A 25,517-nucleotide genomic window follows, 5' to 3' on the forward strand; every position below is an offset into this window, starting at 1 on the left:
AGGGGGTCACTGACACTTGATATCTGCCACTTTGAGACTGTTATCTCTTATACTATTATTTCCGTTTTCCATCTGATTGAGAATTTAGCATAAATTTGTGCGCAAGATTCGACTACCAGACTGAGAATCCATCCACTAGTCACACCAGTCACATACACTACTTTCCTACCGTCCTCAGATCAAGAGTGTCCCAATCCAACTGGCTACTGTTTTTGAAGAATGTTCGGTTTGGACTATCTGTCAAGTGTGCAACCATAAACATTTACCTTCTCATCACAAACAAAACGCTGACATCTAAGGCTAATTTATGCAACAGTTAGCTCGACCACTATTGACAGATTCTTCAAGAATACAAACATCGGGTGTATTTTCACCAGGAATATAACTTCACACAGGTTGGCAGTGACTAAACGAAGTAGAATAACCATGGGATTGTTACTGAATTTCTTTACCACTCCTACCTCCTAACCCAGTGGCAATCTGAAGTGACCGAACATGGTGTTATCCAACCGAACTGCCACAATAAGTGCAGTTTTGAAGTCAATGGTGTAAATTAGGTCTGCTATGTTCCGGGATCATCACTGTCGACCTCAATAAGTCACATTATGGCACTTATCTACCATATAACTATGAAGAAAACGCTATGCCAGACAACGGAAAGACAGAAGGGAGACAACCAAGAACAAGTAGGCAAATTATTCTAATAATGTTGAAGTAAGCACATCTGATTAACACGCATGTGAGCTACTGGGAGCGGCCACGTATCGTGCCACGTAGGACCTCTGGTTACACGCAAGGAGGATCACATGGATTCTAGTTGCGAAGGCGCCATTCCAGTTTGAAAGTGGCTGCTAACTCAAGGCGTGTCCCTGACAAAAGATTTGCCAACAAGGAATACGAAGCTTTCTTAGAAGTGTGGTGATTAAGCAAGCGTATGTTTCAACCAAAACAGTCTTCGAAGCGTTGGTTCCTAATATGGTGATTCTAGTTCGTCCTAGCTCTAGTCATCAACGATGGGGGAAGTAGAAAGACAACACCCATACATTGGAGTTGATAGACCTATTTGTTTTGTGTGAAGCGACAGCGAATTGTAAGAACAGAAATTGAGACAGTTACGCGTTCCGTGGTGCCTGAAATACACATGGATCACATACGATATGTGTGCAGCGCGGATCCACTGGGTTAGCGAACATGCAATCGGAGAGACCCGGTACTTGAGTTTCAGCAACATTCATATGTAGAATAGAGCCTTTGCGACTGGATACCAAAGACGTTGGAACCGAGAACACAGGTGTTTCTAGTGTCGAACCCTTCCGGGAAGACGGTGCGCTGAAGTTGTCTTGTGCTGTCGGAGCAGTTATCATAAACTGGAACTGTGATAATAAAAAAGTCAGAGGCTTGTCTGGTGTAGGCTTGAGAGGTCGCTTTGCTGAGTGTCGCTGTTCTGGAATGTCTTTGCAGGCGATCCGTATGGCGAATACCACGGTGCTAAAAAATTAGCAAAAAGCGGAAGATATAACACCACCTTAAAAACAAGGAAAACTTGATGAAGTAGAGTCATGATAGTGTCACGCTAAACTCATAACAAGCTGCCTCGCTTTTCACTGTCGAGTAGGTATGATCGAAGGTGGCTGCCTGTCCTGGAAACACGCACCTACTCATCCTGTAGTTGCATCTGTAACATAGTTGCCACGTGAAGGCTGGGGTTAGGCTTGAAAACTGCCACGCTCATGCCTGAATGTTCGTATCCCCAGCTTAGAACACGCTATGAAGACTGAAGAGAAGCGAGCTACCTTACAGCGAAAAGGGAGGCAATTCCGTGGTACTCTCCGAGAGGCACTTGTTCAGGCGATAACAAATTAGTAAAAAAGTTCTCAACCCAGGCCTGATTCAGGATGGACATCGTCGCTGAGGAAATCAATTATTGCTAAATTGCCTTCGATTATCTTAGTCTCTAGTTGAGGCTCCTAGACTTCGGAAACAGGAATGCGACTCCGTCTATGAAGATCTCACCACAGAAAGTTAAGAATGGACAGTTGCAGTAAGGGATAACAGGAAAAAGTAAGGTTAATAACCATAAAACCAGAGTTTTCGCGAATGAAATGAAGGTTTTCAAACTCGGAGTCACCAACCGAAAAATTGTTAACGATGACTACCGACGAATTACCGAAACCATTACCTTTACACCCATTATAGTGGATCGTTAGGTGTTGTGAAACTAGTCTTTTGTTAGTGAATAAATATAGACTGAATGAATCAACTGTAAACAGAGATAAAAACTCACTCGGATGGATGTATTGTGTAGATATTGAGCATGATCACAAACGGGCGAATGACCTTGACGGGAAGTCGACACAAGTATCCGGACGGCATTGCCAAGAAGAACTGCAGAGATAAGTATACAAAGATATATGGACCAGTCAGCGATTAGCAATGAGTGATATGACGTATTGAAACGATACTTTTCAAAACACGAACCGCAGTTTAGTTATCAAACAGCAATCGGCGGACCAACCTCCTGACATCACTTCATCATTCGTTAGGGTAGGAAGAAAATTTATAGGCGAGAATGACCACACAGAACACACCGGGTGACATTTTTCTCGGCCCAGACTAATGGTGCATTGCAGACAGCATGTCCAGGTTCCTTGTGTTGCTGTTGTACAGTGGAATACTATGTACGCACGACTAAGCGAGTTAACCAACGAATAAGGTAATCCAGTCCAAACTGGCTGGCATATGAAACCTACAAAACACTGGTTGATCCAATTGCTTAGCATGTGTCGCACACGGCCACAGCCACTCGGAGGTTGCGCATCGTCCACAGCACGCCTCGCAATCACCGCAGTCCCGTGCAGCACTGCGACAGCTGGAGTAACCCCTAACCGACTCCATCCTCCTTCATGAACAACGCTTCACCCGCAAGTTAGATCATTCCTGGTCCAGTTCTTCACACAGACGCACATTTGCGGTGTTGGACACATAACTGATATAGATTCTCCCCAGAAAATCTTAATGATAACTTGAACCAAGCCGTAAAAGGCGGATAAGCAGAGCCATCTATCATTTATTTGCGTTGTATGGTGCTCTAAAATTAACCATCATTGCCTTAGGCCCTGAAGTCAAACGACAAGGCCTTCCAGGAGGCACTCAGTAAGCCACCTTTGTCTAATGGATAAGAATATTTCACATTTGATGGAGGCGTTTTCATTGGAAAATTTAGTATTCTTTTAGGAAACGGAAATTGAATTCCTACTTGTTACTGCTGAAGCATCCACAGCCTGACCGCTAAGCAGAATGAGAACTTCGATGTATCTGCAGTTTTCAATAGTCTTGCTGCGCGTCGGTTGCAACGGTTGGAAAAGGCTCATTTCGAGACTGTTAATTCCAAAGTTTGATGGGTAAAGGCGAATACAGATGTACGGCGGTTGATTTGGTATCAGAGAGGGAAAACATCGTTACCGGGTTCCAGGTGGGAGATTTATGTGTCATACCTCAGTGCGAATTGTGATAACTTCTAAAAACTTGTTAACATTGGTAAAATTCTGAAGAATCATGCGAGACTAGCTAACGATTGCGATATTCAAAGCTGAGGTATTCAAGTGATCTTGGATTGAGACGTGACGGTTCAACTAAAACCCGTGCTCGTGTTTCTAAGGGGATTAATTATGTATGGGTATTTAGATAACAAGAAAATCAAAAAAACATACTTCATCCGAATCTGTGATCGGAGTCAGCCACAGGGGCCTTGATAATTTTGCTGAAGGTGGTGAATCAGTGTTTTCGCAATCAGTCTGAGAAAATTCAACGGAAACAGGACCGTCCTGATAGTCATAGGGATATGGGAGTGGTTGCTGGCCATCCGAATCGGGCTTTTGTTTTGTTGGTGATGTGACTATATAGTCACTTGGTCCCAGTTTAACCTTGGCCTGGGAAGATAAGTTATTTTGGTAAATGTTCGGAAGTAGTCGGTAGAGAGTGACGCCTGTAGTGCTGTTGGTAGGTAAACCAAGTTTTCCAGGTTGAAGGACGATAGGAACAGTTTGTCTCAGACCTAAAATAACTGCAGCGAGGGTAAATAGAGAAAACACCAGGTTCCCGATCAAATTGAAATTGGTTACCAGCCTTAATGTTATACAAAAACGTTCTACAAAGAAGACAGTGATCATACCATTTCGTTTTGGGTCTTCTGGAAATCTATGAAAACGGGAATATCGCTAGGTTGCTCATGACAATAGAAGAGCGACTTAGGAACAGCAAATGTCATGGTGAAAAGTCACTCCTCACCGGATATCTGCGCTGTCTCGATTGAAAACGGAAGGAAAGGAGAATAGCGAAATGGAAAGCAGACTAATGTGGATTGGTAGTGGTATTGTCACTTGTTTGATAACATGGTACGTACCACTGAAATTACAATCAACACAGGTAGGACGAAAATCATGTTGTCCTCAGCCTAAATTGGCGCTTGTCGAAACCGGGAACGAATGCAATTCCAGTATAAACACGATGAAATCAGGTTGGGACGAGCTGAGAACATTCACAAAATCAGACCGTTCGACCGTGGCATTCTGTCGATTCCGAAACACCATGTCACTTACGGAAAACATGAAGACAGAGATACTGCCTACGTGGGTCTGACCTGGACTGAAAGAATCGAAAAGCCAAGGCAGCAGTCTAATAAAGGCAGCTACTTTGAGTTCAATGAGCCCTAAAAACGCTCAACCGATGCCCGCTGAACAGCCGAGTGAGTGGCTGTTACCAATGGTTTGATGGTGACCATAAAACAGACTTGTATGCGAAAAATTCATACTTCGTGTGCTAACACGGATGTGAATTAACTAAGCTGACGGGGTTTTGATTAACACAGCTTGTTTGAACGTAGTAGTAACCTGAATCTCTATTCACTATTTCGAACGACGTAAGCGCGAATGGTGATGACATTTAAGTCTAACTAACCGATTTTTCACGCATGAAATTGGGGAGATTTATGTGGTCCTCAAGCCTTACCAAGTATCCGAAAAAGGTGCAGTACCTAATTTGTTGACAAATCCGGTAGAATTGAGCTATCCCACTATCGTAATTAGCTATATCCACTGCAGACCTTATCGTTTCTCTAAGGAGCACGACAAAAGACGGGACCAGTGTGAAGCAAAATCAATCATGGTGTTGCATATAGCTATTCCGAACTTAAATTGAACGTAATGAATGTGCGTCTGTTAAGATATTGAATAACACAAAGATTGCACCACTTAAAAGTGATACAATGCCGGTTGAAAAGTAAACGGGAACCCAACACAGTTACCTACAGTAGTATTCTGAACCACACTACTAACCTCCTCGAAAGATCCTTCAACTAACGACCTCTCTCTAGAATGACCACATGAGTGTGCAAGTTATTCACAACATATAGGCCAGTAGTTCTCCTAAACTATCTCACGTGACCTATTTATATCAGCTTCTCCAAATCAGAGTACAAGGAAAATATTGTATAAGCGTCAAGGCCCGTAGTAGACTGCGAAAGGACACTATCTTGAAAGATATTAGTATGCGGTAACGACTGTGCTCCCTGACGAACGATCGCCAAAAACTGTATATAAAACACTAGGAGTCACGAAATGACCAAGTCCGAAAACACATAGTAGTCTCGGTGTGTTTTCCCCTTTCATCGTCACCAGTTACTCCGCAAAACCAACAGGGTTGGTTAGTATTTTGAACACCTCTACAAGGACACAGAAGTTGCAAAGAACAAAAGCCACGAGGCTTACGAATGGTAACCAATTTTCCTGTAGCGCTGCAATATGTATCGCCAATTTCCTGTCATAATGTGTCCCAGGTAGCGAGCACAAAAGCAGTATAGATTCTTAGTAACTCAGTAGATAAGAAGTGGTTACGTGTAGGAAAAGAACTTTACACGTATCCTCACCGGAAATTGTGCAAGTTTTATCACAGAATGCCGAAGACACACAGACTGTGGGCAACAGGTAATCTAACAATTGTTGATCGGTCCACGTGACAGAAAAGTCAGAGGCACGAATATCGTAGCACATTTTGAATGAACCATTTGCGTTTAAGAAACTGGGCGACGAGGTAGCTGGTTCCTTAGGATCCCTTGTTCGCTCCCGGTCCACAATAGTCAGAAACAGCTTCTTTGGAAGAAAGAAACCGCGACACTGGAAGAGAACGGTAAACGGGATGAGTTTTCAAAATGGGATGGCGTAAAAAATATCTTCCTTCCACAAACCAAGGTGAATACTCGCCTGACTTAGGAGTTCATAGGGCTACAATGAAGCAAGGGAAGTACAAACTTCCACTGGTCAAAGTTTGAATCAGAGTAAATTGTCACTGACTCTAATCAACCGTACTTTTCGCCCCAGGACTAGCATAAAATTAGGGAATCCACGAACACTGCGAACACATAGATGATGTAAAGAAGGTAGTGTTCCCAGAGACATCAAGTCATTTTCTACAACTTTTGCTCAATACTTATGCTAAACGAGAACGCTGCAGTTCAGTCTGTCGACATCACCAAGCCCAAACATATTACTCAAGTTGGCATTTCCTTGGTGCTAAGCCGGAGTACACATAGTACTCAATGAGTGGCCCTACTAGCAGGTCAACCATCATCAAACAGTAGGGATCAATAAGTCATGAGCGTGTTTAGACGGTCCAGGTTTCCGATCGCCTTCAATTGCTGCTATTTGACTTGTCGAAATAGCTCAGATGAGAAGCAAAACCGCCGTTTAAATGGACGGCGGTAACTAATCTAGTGAAGAAAGAACCATAAACCAACTACCATCCAAAGACACCCGTTAACCAGATTGACCACTCATAATGCGTGCTTCTGTGGTAGTTGCATGGTAGTACAATGAAAAAATTTTGCTTCCTTCTCACATTAGCTTTAAGTTGAATTTTGTTGAGTCCAGGCTGAAGCAGTACAAGGGGTGAATCGTCCGCATTTTGAACTGTTGAAAACGACACATCAAAAGGTGAGATAGAAGTTGCCGCCAGTGGTCTAAGAAAACACGCATCAGATTCACTCTCGAGTGTGGAACAATCGACAGCTGGTTCCTCTGTGGAGTGGCAGCGGTCTTCTTCTTCAGCCAGAGTCGATGGCGGCCACAAACCATGTCCGATTTGGAATGAGGCCAGCCGGTGTGAAGGTTGTGCCTCGCGACGAAGTTTCGTCAGAGCATCGTCGACACCCACGTGGAGTACTGAACAGAACAAAGAGATCATAATGAACAGCAAGCACAATTGGTTATACATGCAAAGTTAAAGTACCTGGTTTGTGCATGCGGCACTACTGAGACAATGCCGAGGTCAAGAATCTAGACCAACCAAACAACTGCGAAGTAAAAAATTAAAAGACATTTTCATTCCTTTTCATTACCTTTCGGCAGTCAAGACCGGTTTCGCTCTTCTTGGGATACATCAGGTGAGCGCAATACCCGAGTTTGTGTCAACCTTATGTTCTACTTGAAACCACATTGCACGTGATTCGATAAATAGAATTATTTGTTTACCAAATTGGTTTCAACAAGAGACTCATCGGAATTCCAGCTGAACTCTTCGCTCACAATATTCTTCAAATCGATATGCAGATAAATTTATTTAGCGAATTCTGTGCAATCTGGGTTCAAGTAAAACATAAGGCTAACGGGAAACCAGGGTCTTGATATACTTAGAGGACCCCAACAAGGTCCAAAACCGATCGTGGGCTATTGAAGAGTTTCCGCCAACCTGATGAATATCTCTCTTCATGAAAACATATCTTGCCGAGTGAAACTTAAGGCGGCCTTTGTGCAGCACAAAAAGTTTAAGAATATCATACAAGACAGGCTTTGGGATTCAGGTGAATCTTCTGTAAAAAACCAATTGGTATGCAAATGAGTTTGTAGTTGGCGATAAGCTCGATAAGCTCGAAGTTGGTGGCTGATCAGATGGTAGTTGAACTGTTTGCCGAGCATGGCAAGTGACTTGCTCAACCACCAGTAAACACACCAGAGCTAGCTATATTTCGACACATTGACAGTGTGGGAAGTTGAAACTAACCACGTGTAGCCTCAGGTGGAGTGATGAAAAAATGGTGATTAGGACTATAAGGTCTGGTTAAATGGAAGTGCGTTGTGTTTTCCATCCAGAAACAGGAACGACGGTAATTACTGAAGATGTTTGCAAATGATCATGGTGAGAACCATGTGAAAAATGCGCTAAGACAGCATTTCCGATCCATCAAAAAAGTCCACTCGATCGAACACCCTCCAACCGTAGTGGTTACGATTCAGAATCCCCGATCAGTCACACCATCTCCGGATCACGTAGCCCAGGTCCAGTTGATTTGACAGCTCAGGTTTTCCTTCTTCACCGATGCCCAGCTGATCTGGCCTAATCATACCTTTGTACCGTTATAACTCTGTGTTGATATTAATTGGGATATTCACTTACGAAAAGAGGAGAGCACACTGGTACTTTGCACAAGGAGTACATTCGGATTAAAGTAAAATCTACCATATTAAGTCGATTGTCAATTTGACACTTTTGGATGAAGTGTGTGTACACGTCTTGCTACCGTAGGAAAGGCGCATATGGTGCTTGTCACGAGCAATTTACTGGTGATTTGGCCGAACAATAGAAACAGAAGCCCTGAATTTACCTTGTTCCTGTGTAGATTGTCCCACGGAACCGTCAAACGAGGAAGTCCTGGATAATCGAACCACGTGCATACCCTCTTGTGAGACCCACGCAGAACGACTGGCTAACGAGGCCACTGTGTCCAACAAGGATATCTTACGTGGAATACCACGAGTCTCAGATGCTACACTACCCGTTTGCACCCTTCCAACAGACTCCGTGCTATGGTATATGGAGGTTGCATCCTTACGGAAAAGATGAGCAAACGAACGCGAATGTGTGAACTTAGATGTGAGAACTGGAGATCCACTCGCAGATTTGACAACACCAGTAGGTGGGGTGCTTGAACGCAATTCTGCGGTTTGTGAATCGGCTTTGGGTAGATTCGAGCTGAATTGAGGGGGCCATTGCTCCCTAACGACACCATAACGCATGACCGTCTCCCAATCTTTTGCTTCGGGTTTTGTACCACCCACATGTACGCTGTAAGAAACGACATGGAAGAACAGAAGGAACCAATAGAGGAGTGATAGATTAAATATCAGTAATTAACGGATCATTTATTAATGAACTATGTCGAAACGACACTGTCGCTACTGCTACCATGTGACGATGAGTTTGCCAAGAGTTTGATCACCTTCCAACTTCTCTTCATTATGGGGCTAGAGTCAAATAAACTGGCGGGTTTGTACGACAGTTGGGCACTAGTGTTAGCAGCAAAGTGTTGCTGTGATTAGTGATGACGATATAACCTAGACGGCTGCTTGTCGGGTCGTCTCGGCTTCGTGGTTTTGGCCGAAAAGATGGAGAATGGGCAATGTCCAAAGTCGAAAGACATGGTCAAAAATGAAAACAAACGGCATCCTTTCCATTCACGGTAACGTATTCTTTCGATACGGTTATTGTTAGTGATAGCTTTTGTTAGGCATAACAGTTCTTGTGAAGCATGTGTGTGTAAAACAATACGTACAGATTTGCGAGATATTTCAAGAATGATAGAAGTCGGCATGTGTTTGTTTGCTTCGCGAACTTATCAAGGCAGCCCAGTAGATAATATACAGTACAATACTGTAAAGTGTCCGTGAAATAGAGATGCACGGTAGAAACCGTCGAGAGCGCCTTCTCCTTCAACACCTGCATCACTCGAACGGTCATTTCAGTTGTTCCTGTTCCTCAGGAGTCAGCTTGATCCTCCTCGTGGTACGTGATGAGCACAGTGGCGCCCTTCAAAAACTGGATCCCAACAGTATAACCAATAGCCGACTTCTGCTACCTCTTCGACTAGATGAACTCAATGGTCTTGAATTTCGCTCCAAAAACTCTGGAAGCCTATGAAAACTTTGGCAATACACAAATGTTTTTCATATGCACAACAGAGTAACATAGTATATCAAACAATACGGTCAGCTGGGTGCACAGCTGAGAAATTAGTCGATCCGCGGATGCATTCGTCCAGCTTTAGCACTCTTTAGGTGCCTAACTGCCATGCCACCAGAAGCACGAGGGCTAGGATATTGCCAGGTTGTCCAAGGCTAAAGAAGGGAAGTCGAGAGCCAGGGGTCGGGTTCGAACCACTGCTCTGATCTTAAGATGTCCTGATTGGTTCTGTCTGCCCTGAAACCTGTCCATCTGGGTGACGTGTTCAGTTTGTCTGATGAAGCCTTTGTGTCAAAAGCGAAATGTTGCCCAGTTAAAAATTACTGATTGTTTACCAATCCCTTCCGGAACGAGGTTGTGTTTGATCATCTTCATCAACTGAGAGATGAGAAGTATGAAACGAGGGTCGAACATTCGTGAGCGAGAGAGCGCAGAGCTTCCAGTGAATCGTAGCTTGATCTATCTCATGGTTAACCTGAATTTACGTTGAACTGACAGTATCAAACCACAGTCGGACAACTTGCTTATATACTTTATGCTGGCCAGATATACGATCCTGGAATACATTTTCCGGTGTTCTGTATGCGTGCATCTGACAGTTTGTAGGATGAACATTGCTGAGCACTAAGTATGGGAATGCTTCTCAGGTGGGGATGCAATAGATCTAGTTTGAAAATGAATGAAAAACGGAAACGATTTGGTGAATCCGTTAAGTGCTTTAACAGAGTGATCGATCAAGGCCTTCAGCAATGTCCTATGTAGTACATACAGTGACAGTAAGACATCCCGGAAGTTTCCAGGAGCAGCTCCATGACACCGAAACCGGGAACGCACGTTTCCGCAATACAGAATTATTATGGCAACGTGTCCAACAACGGATGCAAGCGTATCTGGCTGTGACGGACCACTTTTGAGCATTGCGCACCTAGAATATACTCTCCGTTGTGTGCACTAGAAACATAACATCAGTAGCCCCAGCCCGCCGCGTGGTTACATCGACTTCAAATGCTAGCAAGCACACATAAATCCATGTGTGTGAGATAGTTTTATCAGAACGTAAGAACGGTAACACAAATTGTTGCACGTCTTCGTCGCAATACTGAGAAATGACGAAGCTCTGGGATTTACAAAAGAAATTCGCACTTACTACACAGTGATACCGGCAGTAACAACCATTGTTGTCCGAATCTGACGGACAATCGCGTCCAGTACCATAACATAAAATCACAGGAATAGTTTGCTTCAACTCCGAGGCGCCTTACCCTGCGATTTCAAATGATGAAATTAGACCGGTCCTCTTGGTAGGAAAATGTAACAGTTGAGTGTAGTTATACTCTATATGTATGTAGACATTTTTATCGGTAGTGCTAATAATCTGTTTTTCTGGTACCAAAATCAAGCTACAGTCTACACTTTGCACACAGGGAAGCGCTATCTCATTACTAGAGGCAGAAGCTTGTCATTTTCTGGAGATTTACTCGGCAAAATGGTCAATTGGTTAAATCCTGAAGACCATTAGCTTCTTTCGCTCCCTGCGTTTTCTGACCTACCTAGTCGTGCAATTACTACCATGATGAAACACTTTTCTTGTCTGTGTCTATGAACTATTGTGTCAGAAATGCTCACTACTGATTGTTTAGTTTCCTGTCGGTTTACCTGAGAAATAGATAACTGCTACAGATTTCACGATCCGATGCAAGTTCAACTTCAGTGACTTGTTATCAATGATTCATCAGTAGACGTAGGACTGCACCGCTTAAATCATATAAAAGGTGGATCAAAGTAAGTGTAGTTTGTTCGGTGATTTTGCATATTATGCCTCACTATTCTGATACCCTGTTGTCAAGTTTCCTTCTTACTACAATAGGTTTCTAGCTGAGTGATGTAAGTATAGTATATTGCATAGTATTGTCCCTCTTCATAGGAGAGCTGACGGTACATGTGACCGGTGACGGACGACACCCCTGAATTAGCCCGTTAGATGGAACTTCACACAGCGAGAGCGTCTGAGTACAACACACTTGCTAACATACATACTAGAGCCATAGTAGGATTTGGTATTAACAATATCGCTTGTCTCATTAAAAGTTCACCATACCGGACAGCACTGAGACTTCCCTCCGTACCTCGCTTACGTAGTGCATTAGCGTTGCATCCTCAATCTTGTAGGTGTATCATTAGCGCACCGTCCTGTTCTAGAAACCTAGCATGAGTCAAGAGTGTTCCGGATGTAAGAGAACAATCAGAGAAAATTGTCGTAAACGTACCTAACTTTGAAATGAACATCCGCAGTTACATGGAGTCCTATCGTGATGAGCTGATAACCATTGTTGCTAGCACCATCTAACTCAACGAAATCGATAGAAAAAGGAGACGATAAAGAACATGAGGCATCAAACACGGTGTCGTCAGTCAGTTGCTGACAGGATTTGACAGCTTCGAACCACCAAAAGTCCGACAACAACAGGTCCTCGGTTGGAACAGATAGTTTCGTCAGACTGAGTTCAAGACCCTTGGCTGATTTCGGTGCTGAATGGGTCAAACAGCCATTGGCCAACTGAAGTTCTGTCGTCGTGGCACAACTGAGCAACAGACAGCAGTCAGAGTAGCTGAAAACAAGAGAAATATACACACGGAAACAGATATAGGTATCAACCGACACGGAAAGACTTTCCGACGGTGTGCATTATCGAGGCGATCAGAGAATAGGGTTTTGTGGCGTGGAAAATCTGGAATGTGGGTATCATCGCGAATTATCGTGACTTGATAACACGTATTGTAATATATTCAAAAAGGGCAAGTGTGTGGTATTAGGCCTATAAGCTACAAAAAGAGTTTCATGTTATCGGGGGAAAGCTAAATAGTCTCCAGAAGTCAAGACCGTAGAAGGAATGTATTTCCGCTTTAGTTTAACTTGAATCGAACGATCTGGAAGTCAAGAAATGCCTTCATTTCGAATGACTCGGGCAACTAGCAACACCACTTAATAATAATTCACCCATCGTCCACTCGAAATAACTTGAAATGGTGCCATAGAGAAATGTCCACTGCCCATGGTCCTCGCCCAAGACGTGTCTATGTTTACTCCGTATGCCGTCTGTTAGTGACATGAGAAATGTTTATTCCAGTTTTTCTAACAGAAACCCCGCTGGAGTGTTGTGGAAAATGCTGTTTTCCACGTGGGAATGTACGAGGAATGACTGATTTGCTAAAAACGTAGAATGGGTCGTGCGAAACTGCAAAAGAGCAGCTGCCGTTCATATTTGAGCTCTCAAGTGAGGGAGCCACAAAGTAAGTGATCCGTTGGTAACTACAATGACCCCTTGGAAAGTAATGCCATGAGAGGCCACTTCCGCAGGTTTTGTATTGACGTTTCCCACCGGCCATAAATTAGTGTAAAAACTCTGACGAGGAAAGAAAGGCAAAAAACTTTTACCTCGCGATGCCCTTTTCGAAGTGCTATAGCATTATCAACTACGTTTGAAACAAAGCTTAACAGGGAGATATTATCAAAGAGGTTATCTAAGATAAAAACCTGACCCAGAAACGTTAGGATAGCGAAATAAGAGCAACCGCACCTTAGTGCCAACCGCACATTGTGACGTGGGTATAAGCCTAGTGCTATACAGTATGCGGATTGTTAACAATCAGTTGACTAAAAAAGAATCTCACGCGCCGGAGACAAGACAGCTTACACAACAAGTGTGTGGCTGTTACCATCAGGAGCTGATGAAAATTGCGGCCTGTGATTGAAGAATGCCGAATCTAAGTCGCTGTCTAGTACCAGCCAGGTGCCTGAGAATCAAGCCCTATAAGATCGCGACACCGATTCAACAACGTGAGCGTTAGTCAAACTGACCAAGCATATTCAGATGGGACTTGTGCTCACGAGAGGACAGGTGAGTTAGGTGTGACCCGCAGAGGCTGCATGCGAAAATATTAGTGGGTAAGTGAGAGTGAACGACAATGCACTCTCAATGCAGTGAGGAAAGTACTGAGCAATCTGACGGTCCCCAGAGGGATGTCCTATTTGCCCTTGAGGTACCAAAAACACATGAAGCAGGACTGCATCCCGACTGAAAAACTTCAGAAAACCCTAGCTACCCATTTAGTCCAACCAATCTACATCTGTAAATTACAACTCGGCAGAGAAAATGTACGATCGCGTATCACAAGAAATCACATTTAGCGGAGGTTGAGCAGAGAGCTTCCGACTGGCAATCATAGAATCATATCTTTACGAAAACGTGAGAAACATAATCAAAATACTGGTACTGTCGGTTATAATGCCTCAATGAATAAGTAGGCGGTATCTTACCGTGTAAGGTAACCAACAGGCGAAGTATTTTCAGCCCGAGTATCTTCCAGGAAGGTTCTCAGGCAGCAAGCCAACAGGAGACAGGTAAGTACGGTGAGGAGCGACCATCCATCACGAAGATAGATGGATAAAACAATGCTGTACAGTTCGATGGCCCGGGGGAAAATATGTCTAGTTCTACAATGAGGAGTGATTGTTAAAAGTCGCGTCACGACGGTGTAAACAGGAAAGTAGATGGACCTGATTCGCAATGGTGCGGCGCAGAATACACTATTCATTGAAAAATATACATAGGTTAGATAACACTTTGTGCATGTGTGAATGTAGGTGACACGTTTGTGTGTGGATCTGAGACGACGCCTGGCAAGATTGCAAAATGTGCTTTTAAATCAGGGACCCAACTGATCAATCGTTTGTTCCAAGTGATCACTACAACCCAGTTATGCAGCGCGTCTTCTAAGCAAGGTCATGGCAGGACACCAGACCAACGCGACCTTTGCTGTCAGATCCGAGAGTAATGATTATTGATCCGATGGAAGCAAGTGCATGTTACCATGTGAAACGGTCAGTGAATGAAAAAATCAAGTGCAAACACCCTGGAAAGACAACCTTGTTAGATGGTCCAGGGTGCAATGTTCCGACATAAACGTATTGCTCATGTTTTTCTGACACAGTGAAAAATTGTACGTGCTTTTCTCGGCGAATAATATAGGTTGGCACAATAAGTTGGATTAAAAAGGTCAATCAGGATGAACTTCGGCGTGTCTTGCGGATTGCAATTGCAAGGTATACACTGACTGGCAGGACAAGGCAGAAATAGAGGTTCAATGAAAACGAACCCGGTTCAAATCTCGTCGGACCAAGCAACCCATCTTCATACGAATAGCACTGATTGACTGGTCTGTCACTGGACGAATGGTGTGGATGCGTTCAGGGTAACCTACGCATATGGTTTTTCAGCCTTTACAGAACTAGGTTGCAAATCAACCACTCCACTCCCTAGGATATCCGAAGTCGCAATGCTTAACGGGAGAACCGTGGTATGATAAGACGTATGGTCAGGTAATTTTGAGAGGACTTAGTACGGCCAACGGGTCCAGCGTTACCCGTCTCTTCATTCCAGTATGTATCTATAGTTTAGCATTTTTTAAAGCACAACAAGAGCACATCCCGGTGCAAATGCAACTAAGCAGACAGTTTGACAGCTCCTAGCCGATGGTTCCGATTAAGATACTTTGGCATCTTCGTTGAAATCTTCCATTGTCGGCACACCGTCTCTTCAGGAAGTTACAGCAGGTTTCGAAAGATCACTTTGCTGTTGATCACGTGGTAGTTTTTGTTCACTGGGTTTGACAATCGGCCTGCAAATGTTTCGTCACCGTGCGAGGGAACATCGTCAACCACGCACTGAAGAAGTCGCCTCGCATTGTGGCGAAACGTTTGCCAGGCTGAGCGAAAAGACCAAGTGGATCAGCACCCCATGAAGTCACCGGAACTAGTAATATTTGGAGATACTGCCTTCAGAGGAATAAGTTATAGTTCGATGTTGGTAATCATACCTGGATAACTTGTAAGTAAAGAATGATCTCGTGCCACGAAAATACTCAATATAGGCCTTAGGAGAGCTAGTGTTTTGTTGGTATATGGTTGAAACTTACCGCATAAAGTCGGCCAGAAGGCAACAGATGAACGGGGTCCTGCGAGGCTCGTGGATTAGTCGGAGGAACCCAATTAAGGTCTGTGCCATTGCGACATAAACTTCTTCATACAGTGCCGGAGAGGTAAGCAGCATGCCAAGTTGTTTGTGCACGGAACGTCCGAATAAAGTTTGATCTGTGAGGTCGGATGCGAAGCATTGAAATACACTGACTTTAATCAGTTGTATGATCGAGTCCGAAGAATTCACCTCATCCGTGGCAGTCCAAAGGGATAAAACCCGACCAATGTGCGTGAGTTCGATGAATGCCATGAGCCACAAATCCACAGCGTGTGAAACACTAAGTGGTAGTTCCCCAAGAGGTATAACGGCTTGTGGTTTCTCGGACAGGGTAGGCACATTGACAATGATAAATTTGTAAAGAAAGTGAACAGTCGCGGCCAGCGAAGCCAGAGCTGGACTCAATTCGGACATGTCTCGAAGGAATGCGTTATTGCTACTTTGTGTTCTAAGTAGTCCATCTGCAGATTCCAGGGACTGGGCCAAGGAACTGCCTTTGGTCGAAAATGGTTTGAATGCATTGGACAGCACCGACGCCACAGAGTCCGCAATTTCGTCAGCAGCAGGACCGGTCGATGGACGCAGGACGTTCAGACAATTCAATGCGCAGAGAAATGCCCAAAGGTGATTGAGTTCCAAAGAAGTGTAAAGCTACCGGGAGAATGAGAGTCAAGGTGGATGAAAATGTTAAACAACCTAGGGTGAAAATTCTTAAATAGAAGCATCAACAATGATAACTTTTCAGTGCGATGTCTTCGAAGTAAAACAAATGTATCCTCACACTTGGGCTACCTCATTTCAGCCTTGTATTCTACCTTAACAAGGACTATACTGAACTGGCGTACGCCAATACCTTCAAGTCGGAGTTGTTCCTAACTAAAACCAACGCGCTCTGGTTGACGCACTGTACTGTGTGTTTCATGCAAGTTGTACGAGGCTGCAACTTCTCCATTCCTGATCGCGTGAGTCAAATCCCACAACCGCTCAAATGAGTGGAGAGCTTACGTCAGGCTATCCGATTAGTTAGGTCAATTAATGATCAAATCCAGTCTGGTGGAATAAGTTGAAAGCCATGAGTTGCAGTGGTTGCAGAAAAATAAGAAGCCACAGTTTGTCAAACGACTCATTACGCATTTATGAACAACTGGCATTCAGCTCTTCAAGCAACTCCGAACGTGGTACTTAAGACGCAAACACAACGAAAATTAACGTAATCATTAAGCACTGGATCAATCTAGGCGCGTTAAATTTTCCTCCAGTTGGCAAGCTCCTTGAAACTCCTAAATCTAACAGAAAATAACCCTACTGGGATGAGAGTTAAGTGCATGACGTGACGAGTTTTTGGCCGTGTCACCATCTCCATACACAGCTACAAATGAGCCTGAAGAAATCAAGAAGACTGAAACGCTATCAGGTTGCCCGAGCTTAGAAAGGAGCAGCAAAAAACGTCGTAAGTTCGCCCGCGCCTTACACCCTCAGTCACCATTGATTGGGTACTGCGCGTCGTTCTTGAGTTTAGTTACCCTATAGGTCTATGGTACGGAGTTGCTAGTCGGTTTGGGCGAAATTCAGCGACAGGTTCAACCGGAACAATACCTTGAGCGTATCATACAGTGCCAATTTATTGTAACGAGATTTCCGGCAAAAATACAAAAATTTTCCTTTCCAAAGGGAGTACAGAGCTGAAAAGGTGACATCCCAGTATGCACCTAATCACCTAACCAGTTAAGTATGTTCGATTCTTTGCTCTCTCTCATTATCTAAAACTTCATCTTAATCGCTTAAATGACACAGTGGTCCTCTTTATCACTCCTCATCCCCGCCACGGGCTATCCTCTATTGAATGCCGATGTGGGTTTAGCCATCAATTTAGACGGGAGCATACCGAACGAAAGCGTGCTGCAAACTTCCTTGATGAGCTGGTTCGGGTAGACTACCTACAAGAAAGACCAGTACAGGCAATTTTATGAAGGCACGGACCGCTGGATAACTCATGAGTACGCCTCAAGTCGGCAAACACAACCTCATGCTATTTTCAAATCGTATGTCAGGAGTTATGAGCACGTCTAAAAAATGGCGAGTGATACAAAGAACGTTGCTTGCATCCCAAGAACCTATTCCCTAGTAGGCTATTTCAACTGGTCATAAGAAACAGCACCAAGCTCCACCAAGGTTCTCTTTTACCTTGATTGAGGGTTTTCGCGTGATGCAACTACATATGATACTAAGAGTAACAATGCTAACAACAATGAGGAGTGAGCCACGCATGCCGGTATCACAGACAACATACATTCAAGATTTCGGACTCTTCCAATCCGTGACGGATGTGCAGAAGAGCTCGAGAAGGCATATCATGTACCCGACTGTAGGCTTTCAGTAGTCCGCATTCCCGTGACAGCAAATAGTTCCGAATGTCAAAAACAGATGCGAAACGGTTTTGCAGGAGTTCCAGCAGTTGCGGATGTATTCGGGACTTGACCCAGGGATAGTAGCACAAGAAGGAGCAGGATTCTTTATCAGCGCCGTGTGATTTGAGATTTTTCACCCAGCCTGGTAATTGCTCGTCGTCTAGAAAAAAGGGTAGATGGAATGTGAGTCTTACAGCAGTAAAAAGTACCACTTGTTCAAAACTTCTCAGTATGCATAAAAGCTGTTCTACATGCTCAATCCAGCCAATCTGAGACAGCCATATTTGGCCCATTGACCCATGGCCTACAACAATGCTTTGCTGATTTAGTGTCTGGTGACCACCGGACGTAATTGCAAGATTAAAAAAACCTGCTGTGAAACACTCCACGAGTCTAGCATTCCTTTATAAGCAATCATTCAAAGAGACGGGGAACACCACATCGCGTAATTTGAACCGCATGGCTGAAGGTTGATTACACATCCAGCCAGCTATCTGTTATCGTCAGCTGACGTTTCAGAATGGATTGAATCCATTTGCGGGATGAATTCATGATGGCAAGACACACACAACAGGAAATGCAACATCAGTTTGGCGGATCACAATATCGGGAAATGGGGCATCCGCCTGACATTTATGGCGTTTGTATTCGCGTGGCTGCCTGTATACGGCAAGCTCTCCAAAAGCTTCCTGACACAAAATGGCGTCTGTCATCGGTGCCTACTCTCCCATTCCTGTTTAACTTCGTGACCGATTAATTCACCAGGCGAACGCTTGAAAGTCTCCAAAACCCCGTCGTTCGAATAGCCACTGACAAAAACCTTGTCGATATGGAGTATACAGATGAAAGCAATCTCATTTTCGAAGAAGATGAACTGAACGAAGTCACCCGGTCCTCTGTTAAAACTATGCACCCAGTTGTAAGCTCATGTTCCTGGACATGCAGTCACTGAACACGCCACTTACAATCCAGGGAGGGGCACTAGAAGTTGTGCAGCGTTCTACGTATCTTGGAAGTTGTATTAGATCTAACTTTAGTGTGATAGATGAGGTTAATGTACGAAGCTGCAAGGCTCAGATCGCGTTTGCTAATTAGAGACACCAATGGCGTCAAATTGGTGAATCTTCGAATCCCAAGGGACGTGTGTATCAGGCTATAATGCAGGCTGTTTTGTTGTATGGCTGTGAGACTTCGCCTGTTCGAGCAGCAGAACTGAATCGTCTTCAGGTGACCGACAATCTCTGTCTCAGAATCATAGCTCGTGTGGGCCGTTGTCGGGTTATCCGTAGTGAGGCAATTAGAAAGCGAGTTTCCGGTTGTGCAACGAGTGCTTCACTTGACTTCTGTTGCATATGCCGAAACATCGTTTCCCGAAGAGAGTGCTATTTTAAGCACCAAACTCAGAGTGACGAAATCAGAGAAGTACCCAATCCTTGACGTAGTGTGAAGGAGATTACGAAACGTTTGGGTGCTACCGGTGATACTCGCCTTCCACGATGAGAACCACGTGATCCCCACTGCGCCTGGATGGAGACGCTGAAAGATATGTCTGCTAATCTATATCAATGGCGTTCTTGTTGTCGGTTTTAATCCAGATTTCCAGAATGAGTGTTTGGAGATGCAGGCACCTCGGACTAATTGTGATAGGCTAGCACTAAGACACTTCCCCCGTCCATTTTATTCTTCTCTTCACAAAAAGGTTTTCAAATAAATCATGGTCGTACGGCAGCGAAACATCGGTGTTGAACACGTCATTCTGTCGATGATGATGGCTGTCTGTAAACAGAAAAACATTGCCGTGCCCAAATGAGCTGTTTTATTTGTGTTCGGTATCGTGATCAGTGTCTAGGACGTTTGTTGTTATGCCCATTTATTCGTTTTGATACAACCGAACTGTACATCAGAACCATTTCAGCCAGAACAGTCGGTTTTACAAAAATACAATGTTACAACCCCATAACCGAGATAAAGCAAAACACAGAGGTGATAAAACTCACTTCGTGAAGCAACGGCGCGTATTGCGGAAGCCAAGAGCGACTCAATGGCATAGTACTGTTGCAATGTATCCTCCAAACCATTAACCGTAAGATAGAGCTGTGCCAGTTCCTCCTAGAAAAGAAAGTGCGTGAATTTTTGACAATAACACAAAAAATGGCGCACAGCGATCTGGAATAAACACATGGGGGCGTATCGCACATTTATCAGTGTGAAAAAAAACCTAAACTGAGCAGTACCATATTCAGGTTGGGGGGTCAATCGCTCTTTCTGTATGATCCCGTCGGGGAGAAACTGAACTGTATCTCGCTTAATCGGAAATGCGACTATGGGAAGTTGACGAAATCAGATCCACGATCAATTTGCTTTATAGCCTATGCATTTCGATCCCTCTGAATGGAAACGACAGCTGAGAAGGAATCACTTCATCACGCTTCCGTGAACTTTACCAGTGGAATGATGATCAAAACATAAAACTTCCCCAAGAAACCGGAATCGTCGGTAACTGTGACCTTATAGCCCTTTCATAAGAATTGCGCTGTTCCCAAAATCCGTAAACACAAACTGCTCAGTGCGGCTTTAGCAAACAGGCGCGGCAGAACGTTCGGACATTAACCTCAGTGGACGCCTCAGAGCATAGAACTGCAGACAGGCATTGAGGTTGTCAGTACAAATGTTACGGGTGTAGGCAAACACGTGTATTCAGTACCAGTGAGGGTGTCATAAATTTGGTCGGTTGGTGGTTTGTTTGCTCAGATTGAGAGAATGTTAGATCGCTTTGCAAACGGAAAGTTGTACGGTAATTCATTCACTAGTAGTCAGAAGGTCCTAAAGTTTAGCAGACCGTGTTACTATGGACAGTAAATTTTTTAAACACACTGCGATTTGTTGAGTTCATCACCATTTGTCACCATTTGTCATCATTTTTAGCCAGACAGCCTTTGAGAACAGCCTTCGATGTGATAATACATCAATGTTTGGATTGAATCGAAGGAAATGTTTATAAGCCGCCCCATATAGCTCACTGGTTAAGGTTCAGAATTATTGATCCGGGGTCCATTGTTTGGCTCCCTGACTGCTCCTCTTTCGCTCAGGAAACCTGGTAGTATCTGAGTTCACGTGCTTCCTTCGGGTGACATGGCAGCTTAGCATCGAGAGGGTGCTATCACTAACTTATTATTCTTATTAGTTTCTAAGCACAAATAATACCAAACCAGACCAGTCACTGCTCCACTGATGCGAAGTCGTCCTATTGTTAAGATAAATAGTGGCAACTGTTGTAGTTTGAATCCATAATAGGAAAACTCGAAATTCAGTTCTATATATTAAGTTGACCACCGACAACGTGCGGACGTTACTGATGGTAGTTCTCAAATAAGCTGGAAATCCAGTTGAGCCAAAAACTTGGACGGAGTTTCTGTTGCAACCATAACCAAATTTCAACTAAGACAGATAAATCATCAACAGGAACCGAGCCCCGGTAAAACACAACCCTACTTGAACCCAACAATTCCGGGTTATTGAAATACACCGGTCATTACCCTATGATAACCCAGCCGAAATATTTACCAATCATAAATAGACAGCATAGGTCATCGTTCACCAACACAACGGTTTGCACTACCGAATCAGAAACAACCTACACTTGACGCAGTGTGGCATGCACTGGCTACGTCCTAGCGATTCAGCGCATACCTAAGTGCGTAAGCCATGAGGACAAACGAAGGAATGGAGTCGATTACCCGACACAGGCGCCCTATCTTATTAATTCGTGAGGAACAGTCAATCCAAGAATGGTTAAGCGGCAAAAATATACCGTATCTGCTACGGCTATCTATCATGATTCGCCTTCAGTAGTACAACAGGAGCCACAGACGGCATATTCTACAACGGCGGCTGATTCGAGCCCACAAGCCCTTAATGGAATCGAGCTTAAATAAGGAATGCCTCGCAGCCTTATGTGTAACAATTGCCGCACGGTGGGTTACTAAACGACACCGGGAGAATTACTTACTCTTCTTTCCAGATACTCGAAAAATTCCCAGCCTGGAGTTCCCTGCGCTTCCTGTAGCAGCTGAAGGTGATTCTCATAGTCTTCGATGGTAGACTGATAGACTGTTAGAATCATTTTTCTGAAGCTCCGTAAAAACGCTGTCCACGCTTCAAGGAATACCTTTTCCTCCACCGCTCTCCGATCTGGCAATTGTAGAAAATGACTGAAACGAGAGCACAAAAAAGCGATACACGCTAGACAATCTCCGAACGAACTGAGCAGAATAAACGCGTCCTCGTTTTATCGGAACCATTCTGATTATTCAGTCTAAAAGAAGGTACAGAAACTACTGAACACGGTTTACTGTCAAACCGATTCGGCATTTTTTGGTCCCAGAATTATTTCCGTTGCGAATAAAAAACGCTTTGATGTGGAGGGAGTGGTAAATGGTGGACTATCTCTGTGTAAGACACACAAGCCCATTCTATTCGGCTGGCTTTATTATCACACAACTTATTCTGGGATTTAACTTTCGGCACCCACCGCCCCATTGTGTTATCTCATTGTACTGATCTGCTGATCAGGACGGTAGGGGATAATTTGTATGCCGTTTTTCTTACTCTTAGAACTCGAATCCACAGAATCGTTCGTTTCCGGTTGTCTTAGAAAAGAGAAGTGAATATGTAAACACTGGGATAAGAACCGTTTCCTTAATCTCGCTCGGAATGTAGCTTGCACGAAATTCATGCACTATCAAAAATGCGCGAACTGGAAGGCCAATCAACCATCGAGCGCACCTACTGGAAGCAGACCCTGTTGAAATCCTGAGAAAGCAGTTGATCAGAATTTCTGAAGTTCCTCTTGTTTTCAAAGTTCCTGAATAGCTTACTCAAGAAAGTGCTATAATTGCCAAACATTCTGTCCCCCAGAATTCATCCCAATCCACCTCACTACCTACCCTTCAGCTAGGCTGTTCGTCTGTACCTTCTACCGCTAAACTAACTCCATTCATATAACCCTTCTTCCGCCTTTCTCTCTCCTGCGTCGTATCTCTGTCTTCTCTAGAAAGTCTCCAAGCCGTTTCTCTTATTAAACAAGGCTCTCTATGTGACCCAAATAACTACAAACCCTCTCTCTCTCTCTCTCTCTCTCTAATCCTTCATGTGTGTAGAGTTCTGAAGCAAATCTAGATCAAGCGACTGCCACTATATGAAAAACAGCCTTCGAGCTGTCACCAATGTGTCTACATACCACTGCTCTGCTGATTACCTCGCTCACAGACATGCGCTATGTAGGATCGTCATGATGATTAAAGTTAGACAAAAAACAGCATTAGGACTTTTAATTGAGATTTCGCCTGTAAGTGAAGCAAATCTATGTTAAAAAGCCGAGAAGCAAAGTACGGCTGTTTCATACCTATTGGAAATCATTGGCAGTGCACATCAAACGGAAATCCAGGGAGTCTTGAACCCGCTAACTCCCGGCCAGCAGTTGGACACCGAATAGTCCGGAGATTAACGGCTGATTAGCTAGCTTCAGTCATCCTCAAATTACGAAATTTAGACTGCGTGAAACTCCCTGGAGTTTCGTGAGGTGCGTGCTTCTGACGATCCACACAGCTGTTGAGTGTTTCTCAGCTTTTCAGCATAAACTGGCTTGATTTGGAAATCTTGATTAAAATTTCCAAGTCTCCTCATACTATCAGTAAAAAACCTCAATCTTCAACATTTTCACCAATCAACCTATTCTGAATACCCCAATTAACAGCAGGAATCGAGACAACAGCGCGGAAAATTTTACATTCTGTAATGCTCCCCACCTGACACTTACGTAGTCGTGTTGGGAACACGAAAGTCGCGCTTGATTTGATCCAATACACTTGTTTTCTGCCACATCTTGCTTGAATTTTGATCAGCGTCAATCATCAGAACTACCCAGTCACTTATATTTCCCGCCTGTAAGTGACCTAACCAGCTGGCAAGTTTCTGCTTTACACCGCCCGTGGCATACTGCGTGGAGTTCTGGAAATGAAACGAAAAAAAAGAGAATAAACCAGCAAACAAAATAGACTAACAACACAAACAATGGAGAGAAAACCGTTTGAACTAGCACCTTACCAAAAGGCTCGAATAAAAAACACTAAGTAGTATCGGATGAGAACTGTGTGGAATCAAAATTCATGAAGCTAATTGAACTGATCGTCCCAAATTCCAATGACTCTGGTGCTCCTTGACTTCGTGGATATTCAGACCTCCTTATCAGTGCTTATCAGTCTGAAATACGAATAAGTTCGGACACAGAGATGCGCGGGCATCCGAATATGTATGAAAAACTGTACACGTCCAAGGTCATTAACAGCGATGTCAAGCAATGATACCCTCTCTGTGAGTTTTCGCTGCAATTTCTTTAAAAATGGTGCACATGTATACTAGAGGTGACAGTTTTAAAACCAGCAGTGGGAAAACTGAACAACTAAGGTCAACAGTATACAAGAAAGGAAGTCTGATGGTATGTACCCTTCAAAAGACTCATCCAACGAACATGCATTTGGTTAGCTAACATTAGACGCCATTCAGCTTGGCCTGCAATACGGTGACCAAACAGAGAGTCACTTCGACCAAAGTTGTAGAGTTATCATTCATGAATGAACATGGCTTCAGGGCGAGGCTATTTGCAGATATATGGATGACACATATTCTAAATGTAAAACAAATTTAGATTCAGAACCACGCCAAAGGACATAGAGCACAAAAAACAAACAACAGGAAGCAGCAAATGATTTTCATCATGGCAGCAAAACCAGATGAGAAAACCGGTGCTTCACTGATGTATAATCAGGCCAATTTATTCGAATAAAGCCTATTAATCCAAATAAAAAATGGGGCAGGAACGGGGAACCACGGCTAGTCTACAGAAAACATCCGAAGTGCATCAGTCTCCAGCACTCCTAGAGCGACTTAGAGCCTGATTACAACGATGCCCAAGATAATTCTTGCGTGCGTACCAGATTCGCTGCAAGCACACTTTTGAAAATGAACAGCAATACAGACTATTCTATCATCATCATCATCATCATCA

The 25,517-nt window shown here is 43.8% G+C and overlaps 1 protein-coding gene across 1 annotated transcript in view; it reads right to left on the reverse strand.

Moving 5' to 3' along the window:
* Positions 1–25,517, reverse strand: part of T265_00332 (hypothetical protein) — a gene marked incomplete at both ends in the record, with an annotated part of 40,753 nt that overhangs the window by 2,348 nt on the left and 12,888 nt on the right. Inside the window, 13 exons of the mRNA XM_009164077.1 lie at positions 1,155–1,488; positions 2,285–2,385; positions 3,711–4,063; positions 5,924–6,170; positions 6,892–7,214; positions 8,654–9,114; positions 12,276–12,617; positions 14,327–14,503; positions 15,985–16,694; positions 18,334–18,611; positions 20,449–20,560; positions 22,461–22,662; positions 24,270–24,460. Coding sequence (XP_009162341.1) covers positions 1,155–1,488; positions 2,285–2,385; positions 3,711–4,063; positions 5,924–6,170; positions 6,892–7,214; positions 8,654–9,114; positions 12,276–12,617; positions 14,327–14,503; positions 15,985–16,694; positions 18,334–18,611; positions 20,449–20,560; positions 22,461–22,662; positions 24,270–24,460 — 3,831 coding nt within the window. The remainder of the gene's footprint in view (positions 1–1,154; positions 1,489–2,284; positions 2,386–3,710; positions 4,064–5,923; positions 6,171–6,891; positions 7,215–8,653; positions 9,115–12,275; positions 12,618–14,326; positions 14,504–15,984; positions 16,695–18,333; positions 18,612–20,448; positions 20,561–22,460; positions 22,663–24,269; positions 24,461–25,517) is intronic.

The sequence above is a fragment of the Opisthorchis viverrini genome (assembly GCF_000715545.1).
Source record: "Opisthorchis viverrini unplaced genomic scaffold opera_v5_3, whole genome shotgun sequence".
In the NCBI taxonomy this organism is placed as follows: domain Eukaryota; kingdom Metazoa; phylum Platyhelminthes; class Trematoda; order Opisthorchiida; family Opisthorchiidae; genus Opisthorchis; species Opisthorchis viverrini.